The following is a 20,039-nucleotide window of genomic DNA, read 5'->3' as shown; positions in this document are numbered from 1 at the left end:
GGACCTCTGGAAGAGCAGGCAATGAATGCTCTTAACCGCTGAGCCATCTCTCCAGCCCCCTGTTGATTTTTTTTTAAAGATTTATTTATTTATTATATATGTAACATTCTGCCTCCATGTATGTCTGTGGGACAGAAAAGAGCACCAGATCTCATTATAGATGACTGTGAGCTACAATGTGGTTGCTGGGAATTGAACTCAGGACCTCTGGAAGAGCAGCTAGTGCTCTTAACCTGAGCTATCTCTCTAGTCCGTAATGTTGATTTTTATTATTGAGAGCTATCACATGGCATGAAGTTACACTGAACGTTGAATTAGTGAATATTGAATTATACAAAACATCTGGTCACACTATTTTCATCAACTAATCAGTCTGTAACATTGCTGTGCCCATTTTTCTATTTAAGACAGCTGATTTAATATACACTATTAATTAATTGGCATTGAATTAACAGCTGACAGCGTGTAACCCATGCCTGAACAAGGCTTATGTAGTGTTGGTGTTTTCTTCATGAGGTGCACCACCATCCTTTTACTAAACTAACACCTCACTCACTGTATTTAATGGGACTTCCTTCCTTCCTTCCTTCTTTCCTTCCTTCCTTCTTTCCTTCCTTCCTTCCTTCTTTCTTTCTTTCTTTCTTTCCTTCCTTCCTTCTTCTTCCTCTTCTTCTTCCTCTTCCTCCTCCTCATCCTCTTCCTCTTCTTCTTCCTCTTCCTCTTCCTCTTCTTCTTCTTCTTCTTCTTCCTCTTCCTCTTCTTCTTCTTCCTCTTCCTCTTCTTCCTCCTCCTTCCTCTCCTCCCCCTCCTTCCCCTCCTCCCCCTCCTCCCCCTCTTCTTCTTCTTCTTCGTGAGACAGAGTCTCTTTCTGTAGCCCTTGTGTCTGGAACACATTGTGTTGTAGACCAGACTGGCTTTGAACTCTCAGAGATCCACCTGCCTCTGCCTCTCAATACTGGGATCAAAGGCATAGACCACCACTTATAGCTCAGGGACCATTTTATTTGTTTGTTTGTTTATTGGTTTTTTGAGATAGAGTTTCTCTATGTAGCTTTGGAGCCTGTCCTAGAACTCTTTCTGAGACCATGCTGGCCTCGAACTCACAGAGATCCACCTGTCTCTGCCTCCCAAGTGCTGGGATTAAAAGTGTGTGTCAACACTGCCCAGCAGGGACCATTTTTAAGCAGTAAAATTATCAAGAGAAAGCACAAAAAGTGAAAACATAGCGATTAGTAAATTGAAAAGGACCTTGCTTACAATATGAGTCATGAATAAGAAGGTGGTGTTGCTGTTGCCTTGGTTAGGAAGAAGCACTTAGTTTTCTATCAGTCTGCATGTGTTCTTGACTGTACCTTGAGTGTTGATTTAGGAGCCACAAATAAATCTGACAGATTTATAAATATAAAACTCAAAAATAATGAAGATTGCTCATATTGTACATGAGTTTATACTACTACATTCATGTTTTATCCAGTCTCTTGGATAAATAAGTAAGAGTAAGAATCGCTTCCAGTTGGCACTTTTACAGATGGCAAATACTCCAGTACAGTTTTGGAGGTCATAGTCTTTTCTTCTACCAATGTGGAGTAGAAATCATGCTTGTTAGTTTAGCCTTAAGTTTAGTTCTAACCTTTGGGTTAAATTTCTTCAGGATTAGTGAATGTTCCCGAGGAACCCATTGAAGAAGAGGAAGAGGAAGAAGAGGACCAAGACATGGATGCAGATGACAGGGTCGTGGTGGAGTACCATGAGGAACTTCCCACTCTCAAGCAGCCCCGTGAGCGGAGCGTGTCTAGGCGGTCCAGTGCGAGCAGCTCAGACTCGGATGAGATGGACTATGATCTAGAACTGAAGATGATTTCCACTCCCTCCCCAAAGAAAAGCATGAAGATGACCATGTATGCAGATGAAGTGGAATCTCAGTTGAAAAGTATTAGGTAAAATACTTTGTTTGTTTGTTTGTTTGTTTGTTTTTTGTTTTTGTTTTGTTTTGTTTTGAGTCAGGGTTTCTCTGTGCAGCCCTGGTTGTTCTGGAACTCACAGAGATCCACCTGTCTCTGCCTCCCAAGTACTGGGATTAAAGCCGTATGCCACCACCTCCCAACTAATACTTTTCCTCTTTTTAATGATGTTAACTTTAAATTTACTTATTTATTTATTTTGGAAATACTAATGATTGAACAGAAGACCTCTTGTGTACATACTACTAGGCAAAGTACTCTCCCACTGAGATATATTCTTACTCTGTAGTTTGATTTTTTTAAAAAATATTTATTTTTGCTTTATAAGTGTTTTGCCTCCCGAATATCTGTGTACCATATTCATGCAATGCCCTTGAAGGTCAGAAAAGGCCATCAAATCCCCAGGAACTGGAGTTACACATGGTTGTGAGCTGCCATGTGAGTGCTGAGATTCAAACCTAGGTCCCTTGGAAGAGCAGCCGATGTTCTTAACTGCTGAGCCATCTCTCTAGCCCCGCAATTTGATTTTTTGTTTTGTTTTGTTTTTGATTTTCGAGACAGGGTTTCCCTGTAGTTTCTAGAGCCTGTCCTGGAACTAGCTCTTGTAGACCAGGCTGGCCTCGAACTCAGAGATCTGCCTGCCTCTGCCTCCCGAGTGCTGGGATTAAAGGCGTGAGCCACCACCGCCTGGTCCGCAATTTGATTTTTAAGTGGTAATTACAAATGCAGTCTCTCTTCATGTTGCAATCATTTTTACCCTAATTTTTATTCCTTTATCGGTATTTGATGGAAGCATCCAATTTTTTCTCTATATAAGCAATAGTTGTTGCGTAGACAGTATAAAAAGTAAAAACCACTTTTATTTCCAGACATCTGTTATTTCTTCCATCATATGTAGTACATTGCTTAGCACTATTATCATTTATTTAACTACTTATAAAATTTTTTATTTTAATTTTTTATCATGTGTGACTATGCCACAGTGCATGTGTGTTGGTCATAGGACACCTTGTGGAGTTGGTTCTCTTCTATCATGTGGGTTCTAAATGTCGAACATAAGTGCTCAGACTTGGAAGGAAGTACCCCTACCTGCAGAGCTATCTTGCTGGTCCTATTTATTTTGGGGTTTTTTTGTTTTTTTTTTTTTTTTTTTTTTTGATTGAGTTTCAGTGCATAGCTCTGGCTTTGTGTTTTCATTCTCTTCCCCAGCCTCCTGAGTGCTGTGATTACAGGACACCACAACTAATCCCTTTTAATAGTTAATGATGTTTCTGTTAATACTATGTTAGCTAAATAGATTCCTCAAAGTCTGCCTTGTTATAGAAAATAATACATGTGTTTAAAAACCTGTATGTGTTGCTAGATACATGTGTTGCCAGGTGGAGGTAGCACACGCCTTTGATCCCAGCACTTGGGAGGCAGGGGGAGGCTGATCTCTGTGAGTTCAAGGCCAGCCAGGTCTACAGAGCAAGTTCTAGGACAGCCAGGTCTACACAGAGAATCTCTGTCTCAAAAAATCAAAAGAAAAAGAAAAATGCATGTATTTAAAAATCTGTATGTGTTGCTAGATTTTCCTTTCTAGGGCCTTATCCACATTCTGCCTGTGACTCATACTCTTACTGGGTTTAGAAACTATCGTTCATCCTAATTTTTATGGACCTCTGAACAGAGAACCTAGTTATTTTAATGAGCTGATTCAATAAGTATAGATTTTATTTATTTAAAGTTTCTGAAATTTTGAGACAGTATCTCACTAAAGCAAGTAGGCTGAATATAAATGTGCTATGTAACATAGGCAGGATGTGGATCTGTGATCATCCTGTGTTCTGCCTTAGTCTCACAAGTAACTGAGCCTGCAGCCTGCGCCACCAGGCCTGGGCTTTCTGAGGTACTCGCCGATAGGAAGAAAAGGGGCTTCTAGTGTTGATTTGTGTGGCCTTGTTCACATCTTTGTGTTTAGTTTTCATAGAACTACCTAATAGAAAATTCTAGCAGAATAATGCTCTCATGGTAGGATGGTCTATAGACAGAGAAGTATCTTCTTTAAAGAAGGGGGTTATAGACTAGCATCCAGATTGCACCTGGGTGAGCAGAGTTCCAGCCTCTTTGCAGGAATCTGTCTATGTTTGTCTGCCCTTGGAGATGGTGACCGTTAGTTTTGTGTTCTGCGGTAAAGTATCCAGGCATCCAGGCATCATGTGGAAATCACCCTGCTGTCATCACCGTCCTTCACAGCGTGTTGATCCTGTTCTGAGCTGTTCTGAGTGAGCTGTTATCAGTGTTCTTGTGAGGGAATAGTGTCATCTCAGGTTGAGTTTCTCTGAAGTAGGAGACTTTGCTTGTACCTTGTCTCACAGTTGAAGTTGGTTACTTGTGTTCTCCCCGCCTTTTTTTTTTCCTTACAGGAACTCTATGAGGGCAGATAGTTTATCGACCAGCAATATAAAAAATCGAATCGGTAACAAATTGCTACCTGAGAAGTTTGCAGATGTCCGACACCTCTTAGATGAGAAGCGCCAGCACTCGTGTGTGCGACCGGCGGTCGGCAGCTCCAAACCAGGTACTCGGTCGGCCTGGCCACCAGACTACTGTGACAGTTGTAGTGGCCAGTGTCCTGCCTCTCGGGGTGCAGGTGGCCAGGCTCCGCCCTATAGAGATAAAAAAAGCCCAAGATTGGGCCACAGAATCCCACCAATTCCAGGCCACCCTGGAAAGTTCCATTTCTACAAGAAATTCTATATAAAGTCTGCCTACTGCTCAGTTCTCTCCTAAGCAGAGACAGCCACCCTCCTATGTCTTTCCCAATAAATCTCTTGTGTGAGGTTTGTTGTGCAGTGTGACTTTGTGGTAGTCCTAGGCTTCTGACTGCCAGGATTCCTTTCCCCTCGGAGTTCTAACACTCTGAGCTCCCAAAAGCAGATGGGCTCAAGGTAGGCTCTTCTGAACTGATTTAATTGTTCTCGTTGTGTTTAGCTAAATGTTTAGCGAGGCATTGGATTCATGAGAACATAAATAAAAATCAGATTTTGGCAAAACTAGCTTTTAGTACTTTTGTCTGAAATAATAGATAATATTAAATAATACATAGTATTATTTCCCTGGTATATTTTATACCCTAAACCAATAAAGTTAAGTTGTATGATGAGATACATGGTTGAGTGTGAACTAGATTGTATATGTGAGTAAACCCTAATAGAACAGTGTGTGGGTGTGCTTGTGGCTACTAGTCTAGCATGTGCAAGTCACCTGCCATAGATCTGCTGAGAGAATTGGAGAAGGCTTTTGGAGAAAATAGTTTTAGATCTTGGGAGGGGATAGAATGCAGTTGATAAAGATTTCAAGGTTAAAAGATTTCAAGGTGGGGAATAATCTGATTCTTATTTTAAAAATATGATTTTGGAGAAATAGAATTTAGTGGGCATAAAAAAAAAAAAACCAAGATACTAAGGGCAGAACTTTACCAGGAATGATGAATACAGGCTGAGAATGGAGCCTTGGGAGGAGGAAGGATGGAAGAGAAACCAAGAAGGAGGCTCAATATGAGCTCTGCGGGGAGGGGGGCTTACATAAGATGTCAAAAGCTGACTCTAGGCGGATGAATATGTGGCTGCTGTTTGTTAATGGAAACCTCAGGCTCAGCAGCTTTTTGACAGACTTGGAGGAGAAATGCACTTAGTTTAGGGCATGGTTCCTTTATTCTTGGCCTATTGCCAGACTCATTATACTTGTTGGTTAAATGTATTAAGTTTATTGAGAATGACTTGTATGTCCAAGGATTGTAGGGAGCTTGTAGTATTGTTAATTGAAAAATCTGTGATGTTACTTAGTTTTGCTTGGTTCTGCCAAAAAAGAAAAAAGGAAGGAAGAAAACTTTTGCTTCAAACAATCAGCTGATAGCCTCTGCATCCAAGTTTTAAGTTTTCCTAAGAGATGCAAGATCAATTATGAACAGAACTGGCTTTAGAAGCCTTCTCATGCCAGAACTTGTGCCTTCACTGTGGGAGATGTGGGGTCGGGTTTTTAGAGAGCTATACTGACTAGTTTTTTGTCAGCCTGAAATAAGTTAGAGTCGTTTTGGGAGAGGGAACTTCAACTGAGAAAATGCTCCCTCCAGAGTAGCTTGTGGACAAGCCTGTGGTGCGCTTTCTTTATTAATAGTTGATATAGGAGGGCCCAGCTCATTGTGGGCAGTACTGCCCCTGGGCTGGTGTTATAAGAAAGCAGGTGGGATAAGAAAGCAGGATGAGCAAGCCAGTAAATAGCACTCCTCAATGGCCCCTTAATCAGTTCCTACCTCCAGGTTCCTTACCCGCTTGCGTTCCTGCCCTCACTGCTTTTGATGATGAATTGTTAAATTGTGAGTGACATGAACCCTTTCCTCCCCCAGTTGCTTTTGGTTATGTTTTATAACAACAATAGAAACTATAGCTAAGACAAAAATCCTAGGTGGTTGGTACTTATAGTAAAACACACGTGCTTGGTAACAGGTATACTTTTTCTCTTTTTTCAGATATTCGCCAACGGTTAGGAAAAAGACCATATTCTCCAGAAAAGGCTTTTAGTAGTAATCAAGTGGTTCGGAGAGAACCCTCTTCGGATGTACATAGTAGGCTAGGAGTTCCCAGGCAAGACGTTAAAGGCCTCTACTCTGATACTCGGGAAAGGAAATCAGGTGAGCAGACTTCACACTGATGGGTGGGAAGGAAGGGAGAGCGCTGGTTGTAAGAAGTAGAGTCAGTGCTTATTTCTCGCAGTTAGCATAACTGCTTTTGTTGGCATCAGCATCATGTCTACAGGAAAGCTTAGAAAGGAGAAGAGGGAACACATCTTTGTGTATCAGACTTTCTTTTGGGGCCACCAACAAGCTCCCAAATCATGACCCAGAGACTTATTATTGGTTATGAATGCTCGACCTTAGCTTAGGCTTGTTTCTTGCTACTTCTTATAACTTATTTATTTTTTTTTAAGATTTACTTACTTATTTTGCATGGTATTCTGTCTGCATGTATGCCTACATGCCAGAAGAGGGCACCAGATCTCATTATAGATAGTTGTGAGCCATCATGTGGTTGCTTGTAATTGAACTCAGGACCTTTGAAAGAGCAGCCAGTGTTCTTACCCTCTGAGCCATTTCTCCAGCCCTCTTATAACTTATTTTAACCTGTTTTTCTTCATCTATGTTTTGCCTTGGGGCTTTTTTAACCTTCTTTCATTCTGTATGTCCTTCTGTCTCTCTCTTTCTCTTGTTTTTTCCTGAGCCTAGATTCCTATTTATTCTCTCTGCCTGACAGACAGCCCCACCTATCCTTCTACTGCTTAGCTATTGGCTGATCAACTTTTTATTGGACCAATCAGTAGGCAGGCAAAGCAACACATTTTTACATCTTAAACAAATGCAGCATAAACAAATGTAACACACCTTTATGTAGTTAAATTAATATTCTGCAACATAAATATAACACATCTTTATATAGTTAAAGTAATATTTCACAACACCCTTGCTTTTTATTTTTACATTATTTACTTTGACCACACATATATCTAGTTCTCTTTGTGTAGCGTTTTTCTATAGTAATTCTTCCATGATTACCTTATTCTTTATAAATAAAACTTAATTGCTTTGGAGTGTATCTATGCCACCACATTCTAAACACTTTTATTTGTTGTTCTATTTTAATAAAACACTCCCCTTTTTTGGGATTTTTATGTTTTGCTTGCATGTTTGTCTCTGTACAGTGTATATGTCTGGTGCCCTTGGAGGTTGGAAGAGGGCATTGGATCCTCTGGAACTGGAGTTATGGACTGTTGTATGGTGCTATGTGGGTATTCAGAATCTAACCAGATCTTCTGCAAGGCCAAGAGCTCTTAATGGCTGAGCCATTTCTTCAGTTCAATAAAACTCTTTAAAAGTTAAAAGTCAGCTGAAAGCCTGAGAATCATCATAGTAAAATAAACCCTTCAGTTTGTAGAATGTTAGAGCTTCCTAACAGACTGGGGTGGTATGAGCATGGGGCATGATGCTTCTCACCAGGAGAGGGACAAGTATGTCAGGAAAGTCTAAGGTGATTGTCCTATGCTTGGTGTGGGGCCACCTGTTTTGAGCCTCTTTCATTGAGTCTTAAACTGTCCACTTGCACACTGGTGCCAACTGCCTCTGCTGATGTTTTTTGCATGGCAGGTGTTGGCAGTACACCTGCTTCCTCGGGACTTTCTGGTGCTCGGCATTGACAGCCAAACTGAGGTGTCTTCTCACCCCAACAGGTGGTTTATGGACTCGCTTAGGATCTACACCCAAGACCAAAGAAAAGAACACGAAAAAAGTGGATCACAGGCCGTCTGGTGCTGAGGAAGATGACTCGGAGCTTCAGAGGGCGTGGGGTGCTTTGATTAAGGAGAAAGAACAGTCTCGCCAGAAAAAGAGTCGGCTAGATAGCTTGCCATCTCTCCAGATTGAAGTCAGCCGGGAAAGTAGCTCTGGTTCAGAAGCAGAGTCCTGATGCCCTGGCCTTGGCAGCTGCCCTCAGATCTGACATTCTTATGTAGGGTGGGGCACACAGTAGGAACAGCTGGCGCCCTTCCCTCCTGCCTGCACCCTGAACTCTTGCTGTCCCAGTAGGACAGTTCTGGAGTGTAATGAGTGTTGAAGGACGTCTCTGCTTGTGCTACAGAGCTACAGTTCTGGGCCCTCAAGTCTTCTCCCCACCACCCCACAAGCTTTACCCTTGGAGAAAAAGGCAACCTCCAGATTTTGTAGACATTTTCTTAATATTTTTAACATTGTGTCTTTTAAAAGAAATGTTTTACACGGTTCATCCAAAGAGCAGAGAACTTCTCACTGTTGCCTTGGCTCTGACAGCTCTTGCCAGCACCCTTTTCCCAAGAAGAGTCAGTTCCCAGGTGCTTATTGGACAGTCTTTGGGGGAAGATGAGGGACGCTGCCCGCCCAGCCTTCCAGGACCTTAGTGTGGGGGCTGAATCTCATAGACCTGACCTGGCTGCGTCTGCCCTCCCTGGTAGATAGAAATGTAGCAGCAATGGCTTCCATTCCTCCCTGGGGAGTTTCTGTTAGGGCCCTTTATTGGCTATTAGCCTGATGTGAAGATCAAGGTAGTGCTGTGGGACTTCTAGGGACAGACAGCTCTGGCTTCTGAATTTGAAGTTGATTTATATGTGCTTAGGGATGGGGTCTTGGGTTAATGTTGAATAATTTCTAAGTCTGTATTATGTTCAAAAACTATTAATGACTTAAAAGTTTAAATTTTTAATTTTTATATGTGGCTATTCCTCCTGTTGGCTACAGGGGAAGCTCAAGTGGTGTCTCTTGTGTTGTTAAATATACATTATATACTTTGGAAGAAGGCAAAGAGAAGAGTCTTTATTTTAAATGATACTAATTGTATGGTCTGTTGTACATGAATTCAACTTGCTTTGTGGCCACTGTAGGAAAAACTGTCCATCTGCAATGGACTCTTCTTGTTCATTACAACTTTTCTAGAAGGCGTGGGTTGGTAATTCATTCTTTTGTCTCTGACTTGTCACTGAAGACGTATTCAAAACTAGCAAATAAGATAATAGTTTCAGAAATTTTTAGTTTATTTTTAGTCTTTCAAATTCTTTTACCATGGAAAGTCAGTTGATTATTCGGCCTTTCGTCTGACTTCTACTTTGCAATATTTAATACTGTATTCCTCTGCAGGTGTAAAACTGATGTTTCACTTCAGCACATTAGAATCTTGGAGTTAGAGATGATGGTGAGCCGCTGTCACTTTGGGATGTCATGCTCTTCACGTGCCTGGGTTGTTCTCATCCATAGAGCTCTTGACTTGTGGTTGAGCACATGTCCCATTGGTGGCTGACTACATTGTGAATGAACAGTGTCATAAGAAAAGAAGCAGAAAAGCTTAAGAACTGAAGTTGTAACAAACCTGTGTCATATGTATTATTTGGTTAACCTTCCCCCCATATAACCAAAGTTGTTTGGCTTCTGTGGATCCCAGAAAGAGGTAGTTCAGACCTAAGGCCTCTAAAGTTTCTAAGCTTCTCTTGTCCTGTGTGGCTCACAGCTCACAGTCATGTTCTTAGAGGTTCAGACTTGGTAGAATGAAAAGAAAAAGGGCCTGAGAGCAGACCTGGAAGCCAGCCCGGACCCTGCCCAGTGGTCCTGAGCTTTCCTTTCCCCATGAAGCAAGTAAATGGTCTGGTGCAGTTTCTGGCTTTGTTGATATCTATTTGATATTTATTATTCTTGAAGCTATATCTGTAGCATGTTTTCTGTTGAGGTGGCCAATGTGTCAGGAAGACAGGGCAGGTATGTGCTTAAGCACTGGCTCTGGTTCTGTCAGTGGGTTGGAGATCTTTGTGTGTGCTTCCCAACTGACATGGTTTCCTCAGGGCTTAGGCAACTCCCCGGCTTTCTTTTTGTTCCTCAGTTATGATGCTTTCCATTCACAAGTCCAGACCCATTTGCGTAGGGCCTTTGAGCACTTGTCAGTCTCCTGCTAGAAACGAGGAGAGGACTTTATGGAAGACAGGTGGTGATGGCCTTCCCCGCCTCTCTCCAGCCTGCACTTGGAGCTGCTCAGGTCTTCAATACCTTGAGCCCTGTATGCTTAGGAGTGATGGTGGATAGTCAGGATAGTCTAGCAGACAGCTGGGTATACTTTATCCAGGGTACTTTCTGTACATGTGGGGTTACTCCATGTAGAAGATTTTAAATATACTTTTTGCTGCTTGATAATAATCGCAGATACCTCATCTCTGTTTCCTACTCCCCCTTTTTATAGAGGGGCCAGACAGCTTCTGGCCCTCCTCTAGCCTGAACCCATGAATCCTTCCCTGCTTCTGTTCTCCCTCTCTGCAGCAGCCTCTTTCAATTCTCCCTCTCCATTCTTCATGTAACTGGGGTGAATTTTTGCTTGAGAGATTATTTACGTAGTATTCAGTTCATCCATTTGAAGTGTACATTTCAGTTGGCTGTAGGCTATTTACAGAGTTGTATAACCATTATCATAATCAACTTTAGAACACTTTCATCACCAAAAGCATCCTCTTCCCACTAGCACTCATCCTCATTCTTTCCTCTGCCCAGACCCGGCAGCTACTAATTGTTCTGTCCTTGGGGATTTGCCTATTATGGACATTTCATGAATGTCCTATGCTATGTGTCTATTTACATTATTTCAAGGTTCATTCATGTCAAGTCTCCCTCTACCCCCTGTCTCTGTCTCTCTGTCTCTCTCTCTCTCTCTCTCTCTCTCTCTCTCTCTCTCTCTCTCTCTCTCTCTCTCTCTCTCTCTCTCTCTCTCTCTCTCTCTCTCTCTCTCTCTCTCTGTGTGTGTATATATATTTAGACAAGTTTTGATTGTGTAGCCCTGGCCCTCAAGCTCCCTATGTAGACCAGGCTAACCTTGAATTAACAGAAATTGTCTTCCTCTGCTTCCCAAGTGCTGGCATTAAAGGTGTGCCAGCAGTGTGCTTCTCAGTGCTTTTTTTATTTCAGTTTTTAAAATTATCTGTATATTTATCATTCATTTAATGGGCATTCTGTGGTCTCTAGTTTGAGACTGTTGTGAATAGGCCTCTGTGAGTATTTGTGTGCAGCTCCCCTTCATGGATGTGTATTTTTATTCTTTTTTCTTTGTTTTTCGAAACAGGGTTTCTCTGTGTCCTGGAACTTGCTTTGTAGCTCACACTGGCCTCAAACTCACAGAGATCCACCTGCCTCTGCCTCCCAAATGCTGAAATTAACGGAATTTATGGATCATGGTAGCTCTTACCTTTCGTCTTTGGAGGAATTGCCAAGCTGTATTCCCATGGAGTGTATCATGATTCAAGTTTATCATATCTTCTCCAATACTCATTTTTCACTGTGAAGCGGTATTTCATTATGTGTGTGTGTGTGTGTGTGTGCGCGCACGTGCACAATGTTTTGTTTTGTTACAGTGTAGGGCATCAAGGACCTTGAACATGTAGACAAGTGTTGTACCACTGAGCTACATCCCAGTCCCTGAATGGTTCTGAGTTGCAGTTTCCTAATGACTAGTGCTGTTGGCCATTATTTATTCCTCTTCCTCATCTCCTCCCCCCCGGGTTATTTTATTTTATTTTATTTTATTGGCTTTTCAAGACAAGGTTTCTCCGTGTATCCTTGGCTGTAGACCAGGTTGACCTCGAACTCAGGAATCTGCCTGCATCTACTTCCTGAATGCTGAGATTAAAGGTGTGCATCACCATGCCTGGCTATGTTGGGCATATTTTCATGTATAACAAGATGAACTTTTAAAATATCAATCTGATATTATTGTTACTCTGCTTGAAACCTTTGCAGAACCTCACCATCGCTTCTGGAGTAAAATCCCAGACTTCTCTGATAGCCTGTGGAGCCGGTCAGGATGGCCCCTGGCAGTCCCTGTGGCCTCTTCTCATTTTCTTCCTGACTGCCTTCTGGATTTCTCTCACGATCAAGATTTTAAGAGGCATTCCTCAATACTGGTTTCCTTGTGAGTGTGTCCGAGTATTGCTATAAAGGAATCTTAGCTGATTCCAGGGTTAGATCCTAAGTCAGTGCCCAACTTTAAAATTGAGAGTAATCTAATCAATTCGAGGCCAGCCTGGTCTACAAGTTCTAGTTCCTGTCTCGAAAAACAAAGAAAAAAAGAGTGTAATCTAATCATAATACCTCTTGGAAATCCCAAGGCGGGTGCCACGTTGAAGACCAGCTTCCTAAGGTTCTTGTAGTCCTCACCTCTGTGAAAAAGGGCTACTCTTAATTTGGTTGAGTACTAAGTGAAGTAGTTGGGCCTGCAATTTAGGACCACATCATGCAAATGCTCCCTTGTTTTGGTGTCACCACACCCAGTGAGGTCACTTTTAAGAAACTTGGGAACTTGGGCCACAGGAGCAGCAGAAGCACAAAGAATGTCCAGGGTTTCCCACCAGCTTGCCTGGGCTTGCTGAGGGGAGGATGGAGACAGTGTGGCTCCATCGCCTTGCAACTGTTTTTGTTTGTTTGTTTACTTTTCAGACTAGTGCTTCATGTTTAATCCTGTGATTTGTGTAATGCAAACCACATGCCTCCAGTCAAGCACACTTTACCCGTCTTTCACTTCTTGTTCCTGGTTACTACGTTTGCTAGGCTGTAAGCTCGTGAGAGCAGGGACCATGTTTGACTTGCACATTGGTTGTGCTTTCTCCATGCTTGTCACCATACTGACCCAGCAGGTCCTCTCTGAACATATGTGAGACTGTAAGCTTCCAGCCAGAAGAGCAGCTCGACCCTAAGGCCTATGCCTCTTATGGGTCAGGCCTCATTTTTCTGCCATGTATATGGAATGCTTTATTTTCATGTTTTGTTCTTGTTTTCCTTTCCAGCCTGTGAGCTCCTAAAGAGCAGGTATCTTCATGATATTTTCTCTGTATCCCTGAACCAGGCCAGCCCAGTGTAAGTAGAATTTCAGAAGTATTTGGGAAATGAATGACTTTGATAACACAGCTCGCACACCATTTTGTGTGCCTTTTTTTTGATTCTAGCTGAGTTCCCCAGATGCAAAGTGGGCCAGAGTAGTCATTGATATTCCATGTGTGCAATAAGGAGCTATCACTAAGTGGATCTCAGGAAACTCACAGCTGATGATCTGCCACATCTGAGCTGGAGTTCATCCAGCTCTAGAAAGGTTGCTGGGAATTTGTTTTGTTTTTTTAAACTTGAGGACAGTTTTATTGGGGTTTGAAAGAAGGCTGCCAGGCAAGTTGTAAATCGCAGCAGACAGCAAGGGGAAAGAAAGAAAAGCCCATGCTGGGGCTGGAGAGATGGCTCAGTGGTTAAGAGCGCCGACTGCTCTTCCAGAGGACCAGGGTTCAGTTCCCAGCAACCACATGGCAGCTCACAACTGTCTGTAGCTCCAGCTCCAGGGGATCTGACGCCCTCACACAGACGTATATGAAGGCAAAACAATGCACATAATATAAAAATAAATTGTTTTTAAAAAAAAAAAAAAAGAAAAAAGGGCACGCTGCTTGAGTTAAGGTGACTGTGTCCTCAGCCACGTAATGGCCAGAAGTGGGCTTAGAAAGTCCAGAATACCAGAGCTGGGCAGTGGTAGCACACGCCTTTAATCCCAGCATTCAGAGGCAGAGGCAGGCGGATTTCTGTGAGATTGAGGCCAGCCTCATCTACAAGAGCTAGTTCCAGGACAGCTAGGGCTGTTACACAGAGAAACCCTGTCTCAAACAAACAAACAAACAAAAAAGTCCTAACACCAGAAAGAGCATGCTTGGATCCAACTGGTAACTGAAAGAAAAAGGATTAGACAGTCATGAGCCCAGCCCAGAGCCTCTACCAGAGCAGTTACTCTTAACCTCTCCCTCTCCCAAGATTTTTTTTTTTTAAAGAATTCATCCTCCCTAGGATAGGAGGAAAGAAGGCTGGCAGCTACGTCAGAGCTCCGGAGATGGAACCCTGAACCAGTTCTTACCTGATCCTGTCTGGATAGGTGACTGCAACCCAGGACAGGAGGCCAGAGGGAGCAGCTGCTAGAGCAGCTCTTGTGCCTGTCTTTGCTTTTAAACTGTACTTAGTAAGATGTAGCTTAGAACTTGAGCCTTTTCCTCCCCCTTTAAAAGTAAGAGCTCAAAGAAGAAAGTATTGTATTTTTGATAATATTGAGAGTAGTACTTTTGCTTCAAGACAGATTGTAAAATGCATAATGTGACAGCAGCAAATGTCTAGAGCTGGTCTTGTATTTGTAGGGCAGATTTTAGCAGACTAAAACTCCTCCAAAACCCTATAAGCATTTCACAGAATTTTGATGTTTCTGGGAGCAGTTAAGGAATTTCTGCCTCAGAAGCCTGTCTTAGATGGTCTCCTCTGTTACACAAACTGTCCTGGCCTAGAGCCCTAACTAGTCTAGAACTGTCAATCCTCCTACATCAGCTTCCTAAACACTAGGATTATAGGTTTGCCATGGCTCTATAAACTTTTTCTTTTGAAGTAATTTCAAAAATCACAGTAACATTGAGGGTAGAACAAAGAACATTTTTTTCCCTGTATTTGCCATTCAGCCTGGTAAAGCATGTTATAAAGCATAGAAGTTGTGTTTTATTGATAAATTCCAGAGTGCTGGTGATACTCAGTGTACCAGTCACAAGTCTGCCTGGGGAGTCTCTTCTAGTTCCAGAGGCCTCTGGATGCTCAGATTCTTCAGAAGCTGAGACTTTGTGTGCCTTAGACACCTCTACCCCTGGACCAGTAAGGACCAGTGTAGGCTGAAGAGCAAGAGCTTTGTGTCATTGACAAAATAGTGTCTCCTTTCCTAGTGTTGGATCCAGTGATCCCTTTCTGCCCATGTACAAGCTCCCCTGAGCACCATGAGCGTACTCTTAGCTATGGTAGAATGTCTTTGAAGAAAGGCAAATAGGATGGTAGCTGGAGCTGAGCAGACCCTAGGGACTCATTTATTTCTCACACATTCACACCTGGGAGATGGAGCATGTCCCTTCCTCTCCTCTCTCAGTTTCCTTGTCCATTAAATGGAGGCCTCAAGTGAGATGACCTAAAGTTTCTTCTATGTGCACAGTAGTTGAGATGGGAGGAACTCAGGCTGTACTTTGCATGGAGCATTGGGAGTAACCAATAGGAGGGAGATGAGGTCATCAAGAGACCACCTGATCCCATAGCCAGTGCATGCTCCCTTTCAGCCGTTCAGTCATGAAGGGCCAAGAAGGACCAGTGGGATGGTCAGTGGGGAAAGGCTACCATCATGCTTGATAGCCTGAGCTATTCTCTCGGATCTACATGATGGAAAGAAGGCTTCATGCAGGTTGTCCTTTGGCCTCCATACATGCACTGTGATATGTTCGTGTGTGTACATGTGTGCAGGTATACACAAACACACTGTTTGGTCTTTAGGAGCTATTTGAAAAGGTAGCCTAAAGGCACTAGTTTGCTTGGGGAGCTATGACAAGACAGCCACAGAATGGGTGGTTTAAACAACAGACATTTATTTTCTCACGGCCCTAGAAGTCTGAGATGGTTCCAGCATGGAAGTGGCCTTTATCCTCTGTGTGCCTGTGACTTTTCTCATACCAACAACCCTCTGGCACTAGGACTAGGCCCCACCCTTTTGACCTATTTTAGGCATAGTGACTTCCTCAAAGACATATTCTAAGTCACATTGAGGTTTAGAACTTGAATGCGGGAATTGGGGGTGGGTGTTGTTCAGCTGGAGGCTCCTGGGAATGTAAGTCTAGTTTTACTTTTTAAATTCTCGAAACCTTATGCTCCAAAGAGAGGGGCTTGTAGTTCAGCGTCCTGTTTCTGGAGGAGACAGTCATTTCTGGCTCCTAGCTCAGCAACCTAGCCATCCGTGTAGCCTTGGGCTCAGTCCTTAGCTTCCCTCTGAGATCAGCACCATCAGCCCTGAGGTGACACTACCCTATGATAAAGGTTATTCCAGGTGACCTTGGCTCTGCCTGTCCAACTCTCGGTGGTCCTCATCTGCAAATGTTCTCTTCCCAGCTTCTTAGGGAAGGCTAACTATGAGTGATTAGAGCCACTTCTGTCTGGAGGCTGAGGGCAGCCCCCTCCACTGCTGTAGGTCATACTTTCTGCTTGCTTGTGACTCTCAAGACAGCCACCGCCTCCTGCTGCACACCTCTCTCTCTGAACATGTATCAAATTTCTCTTTGGGAGAGGTAGCAGGGAGACAGGGTCTCCTTGTTACATAAGCTGGCCTAACCTAGAACCCTGACTAGTCTAGAGCTCTCCGTCCTACAGCAGCCTCCTGAACACTGGGATTTCAGGTTTGCTGTGGCTCTATATATACATTCTCTTGAAATAATTGCAAAATCACTGTAGTATTGAGGATAGAACAAAGAACATTTTTTCTCTGTTTTGTTTTACCATTCAGTCTTTCCCTTGTCTCCATCCCCAACCCCCAAACTGTTTGAAATATTTTACACCACATTCCACTTTACCCTCACCATGCTTTGTGCTGTGTCCATAGGATAGTTACCGAGTTCAGAAATATGTAGTGTCTGGTCAGTATAGTAGTTGCTTATCTGTAGTTCAAACTTCAGGCTTCTGGCTGTCCAGTAATGCCATTTCAAGCATTTCCCCCTGGTTCAGGACCTAATCTGGCATCAGGTAGTGGACGGCCTTTGTTCTGTAGCAGGAACATGCCCTCGTCCTTTGTCTTTCATGACATGGATATTTTGGAAGGATACAGTCTAGTTAGTGGTTTAAGATTGGCATTCATGTTGGTTCCTAGTATGTGTTTGCTGAACTTACAGCCTAGGACTGGAGGCTAGAAGAGAACAGAACAGGAGACAGCAAAGCCACGCCCCTAACCTAGGGGCCCGAGGCTCTGGTTTGTGGGAAAGCATTAATATCAGATGGGCTGGGTGGGCCCCTCTGCAAGTTGTAGTTACCGGCCTTGACAGTCTTGGGTGGGTGCTGGAGGTGTTGGCCCTCGAGAGTCTACAGAGATGGCAGAAAATGCACCTGCTCCCTGTGAAGCTCTCAGCCATCTGCATTGCCCGGGCTCCTGAGGTGCCTGGGATGGGCACTGAAACAGTCTTGCTGCTTGCAGAGTTCCCAAGCGAGCTGCCATCACAGGCTTTCCTACCCTACCGAGGGTGTGATTTGGGAGAGGTGGGCATGGAGGAGTGAAGGGGAGATGGGCTGGCTGCGGGTGCCACTGCAGCTTGTGACAGGTCTGTCCAGCCGCCGTAGGGTGCTCTGCTCTGCACCATGCTGTGGCAGCAAGTCATCAGACCTGGAACTCTGCTTTTCTAGCTGCTAGTAATCTCTGCCAGGTGGTGTGCAGAGGGAAACGGTGAACTGTAACCTTTATTCAAGTCATTGTGTAAGAGCTAGTCGAGTGTCAGACCAAGCTGATGGTGTGAAAGTGTTTGGGGTGTCATTGAATATCCACAGAACTTTGGCTAAGTAAGTTTTCCATGTGAAAAACAATAAAATTGATTTTTATGTAGCCATTAAGGTCATGTGATTGTCTACTTTATGTTCACATAGTAACACTTCAGGATGTTCTCTTACATGCATGTAAGAACGAGAGGTTTCATGCCTAGCCTTTCTGAGTTAAGACTGAGTAGTCTAAATTTCAGTTCTCTCCATGCACTGGTATCATTTTAACACATCAGTCCCTTGTGCCTGGTAGCTCCAGTTGGACAGCAGGGTACACAGCAGCCCATCTTTGCAGAGAGGTCTTACTACATGACCTAGACTGGCCTCAAACTCAGTTTTCCTGCCCTATACTCCTAATTGCTGGGATTGCTGTCTGAGGTTCTGCTGGACTGCTGAGTGGGCAGGCTTCCTTCCCTCACAGCTGTCTGAGCAAATTTAACCATTTAGGAAGTTGGTCTTTAGATATGACTAACCCTGTTGATGGTAAAGTCTCCACAACTTGGGCTGGATCAGAACTGTACTGTAAGGCTGGATTGAAGCAAGGACTTCAACTAAACATTGGATCTTCATGCTTACCTGACCCTCCACAGCCCCAGGCTCTGAGTACAGGAGCAAATATAAAAGCCCAGTTTCTGACTGGGGGGGCACTTTCTGTGGGAGGGGACCCACACAGCTGGGAGCTGAACCCGTGTGTCTAGCTGGGGAGCATTGTAGATGGGATGGGCTGGAATTCACCTATCTGGATGACTGTTGGCTCTTTCACCTCCTCTGTCTGCCACAGGACTACCACCGGCCAAACTTGCTCACTCATGTCTGAGACGGTGTGTCTAGTGAGTAATGGAGCTGAGCTGACAATTGTCTAAGTTCCAGGACCCATCCATAGCTATGGGGGAAGTCACATGCTGGCCTTGTCTGTCCCCGCCTCCTGGCCTTTGGTAGAGGAGGGGAAGCTGAGTGCCTTCTAAGGTCCTTCTGTGTCACCTACTTGGCTCACACAGCTGAATCTGCTCCAGCTATGAAGTGGCTCTTCCACACCCTTCTCTGCATGGCCAGTAAGTCGCCCTTTCCTTACCCCCTGCCTTCAGATTCCCTCAGCTTTGTCTGGACTTTAGGGTTAGAGGTCAGAGAAATGGGGCGCTTCCCCAAGAAATGCCCTTGCTCAGACATATTTGTAGGCTTGCTGGTAAGGAACTCTTCAGTGTTGATGACCCCTGGCCTCAGACTGTAGGATTCTGCCACTCTTCCCCTCTCCATCCAGCCTCCCCTCACTGCTACGTCCTCAGATCTGTGCTCAGTGCCCAGAGTGTGGTGACACCCCATGCGACCCCGAAGAGGACCCCTAGTTGATAGAGCAGTCTCAGCTGCCACGAGTGGGGAGCACTTGTGAGAATGTAGATGTTAGTAGGAGACTGGGGGTGAGAATCTACAAAGTCAGTATGGGGGAAACCTGCTTCCTGTTCAGTGCTGTGGGAGAGGGAAAGGTATTTTTGCTGCCTGGGGGTCCCATTCTGTCTTTAACTCTGTGAGGGAGCTGCTTTTGGATAAACTGCCCTGAGCACGCCTATATGGTCCAAAAGATAAGCTAGCATAGTCAGGCAAGCCCCAGGGATTACTCGGATGGGGCTCTAGCCATGGTGTTCTTGCCCAGTGATCTGGGTCTTTTTTTGCTCAAACTTGGCAGGAGAATAAGGTGGGCATCAGACACAGTAATATAAAGGCTTCTGGGAGCTGTGTCTATGAAAGCCAGTTCATGCCAATCAGTGGACGTGTGAAGAAGCTGAGCCATCATAGGAGGAGGATGCAGGCTGGGCACCCACCATGAGACAGGCAACCAGGAGGCAGGCTAGGCCCTGCCCAGATCACCAGTGCAACATGTTTGGGAGCAAATTTTGATATTTTAAAAATATCTGAGGGGCTTAGAAGGTGAAGGCCTTTTTCTATTTTCCAACCCTGATGACCTGAATTCTACTCCAGAGACTCACATGGTAAAAGAGAAAATTGACTTGTCTTCTGACTTGTGCCATGTACACCACACACACACACACACACACACACACGGGGGGGGGGAGCATACATATACAAGTTTTCTTTAAGTACCTGAGTAATCACCATGGAAAGAGGAAAGTTGGTTGAACTTTTCATTGGTTTGCATCCTA

The 20,039-nt window shown here is 43.9% G+C and overlaps 2 protein-coding genes across 2 annotated transcripts in view; both read left to right on the top strand.

Annotated features, from left to right (window-relative positions):
- Positions 1-9,885, top strand: part of Ncbp3 (nuclear cap binding subunit 3) — a 31,386-nt gene extending 21,501 nt beyond the window's left edge. Inside the window, exons 10-13 of the mRNA XM_038328479.1 lie at positions 1,652-1,937; positions 4,367-4,521; positions 6,472-6,633; positions 8,223-9,885. Of these exons, the coding sequence (XP_038184407.1) occupies positions 1,652-1,937; positions 4,367-4,521; positions 6,472-6,633; positions 8,223-8,458 (839 nt within the window). The 3' untranslated portion in view covers positions 8,459-9,885. The remainder of the gene's footprint in view (positions 1-1,651; positions 1,938-4,366; positions 4,522-6,471; positions 6,634-8,222) is intronic.
- An 8,973-nt stretch (positions 9,886-18,858) lies between these two features.
- Positions 18,859-20,039, top strand: part of Itgae (integrin subunit alpha E) — a 59,939-nt gene continuing 58,758 nt past the window's right edge. The window contains exon 1 of the mRNA XM_038328488.1: positions 18,859-18,935. Coding sequence (XP_038184416.1) covers positions 18,899-18,935 — 37 coding nt within the window. The 5' untranslated portion in view covers positions 18,859-18,898. The remainder of the gene's footprint in view (positions 18,936-20,039) is intronic.

Source organism: Arvicola amphibius, chromosome 4 (genome assembly GCF_903992535.2).
Source record: "Arvicola amphibius chromosome 4, mArvAmp1.2, whole genome shotgun sequence".
Lineage (NCBI taxonomy): Eukaryota > Metazoa > Chordata > Mammalia > Rodentia > Cricetidae > Arvicola > Arvicola amphibius.
Note: the sequence above shows the minus strand (reverse complement) of the source record. Positions and strands in the feature narration are given on the sequence as shown.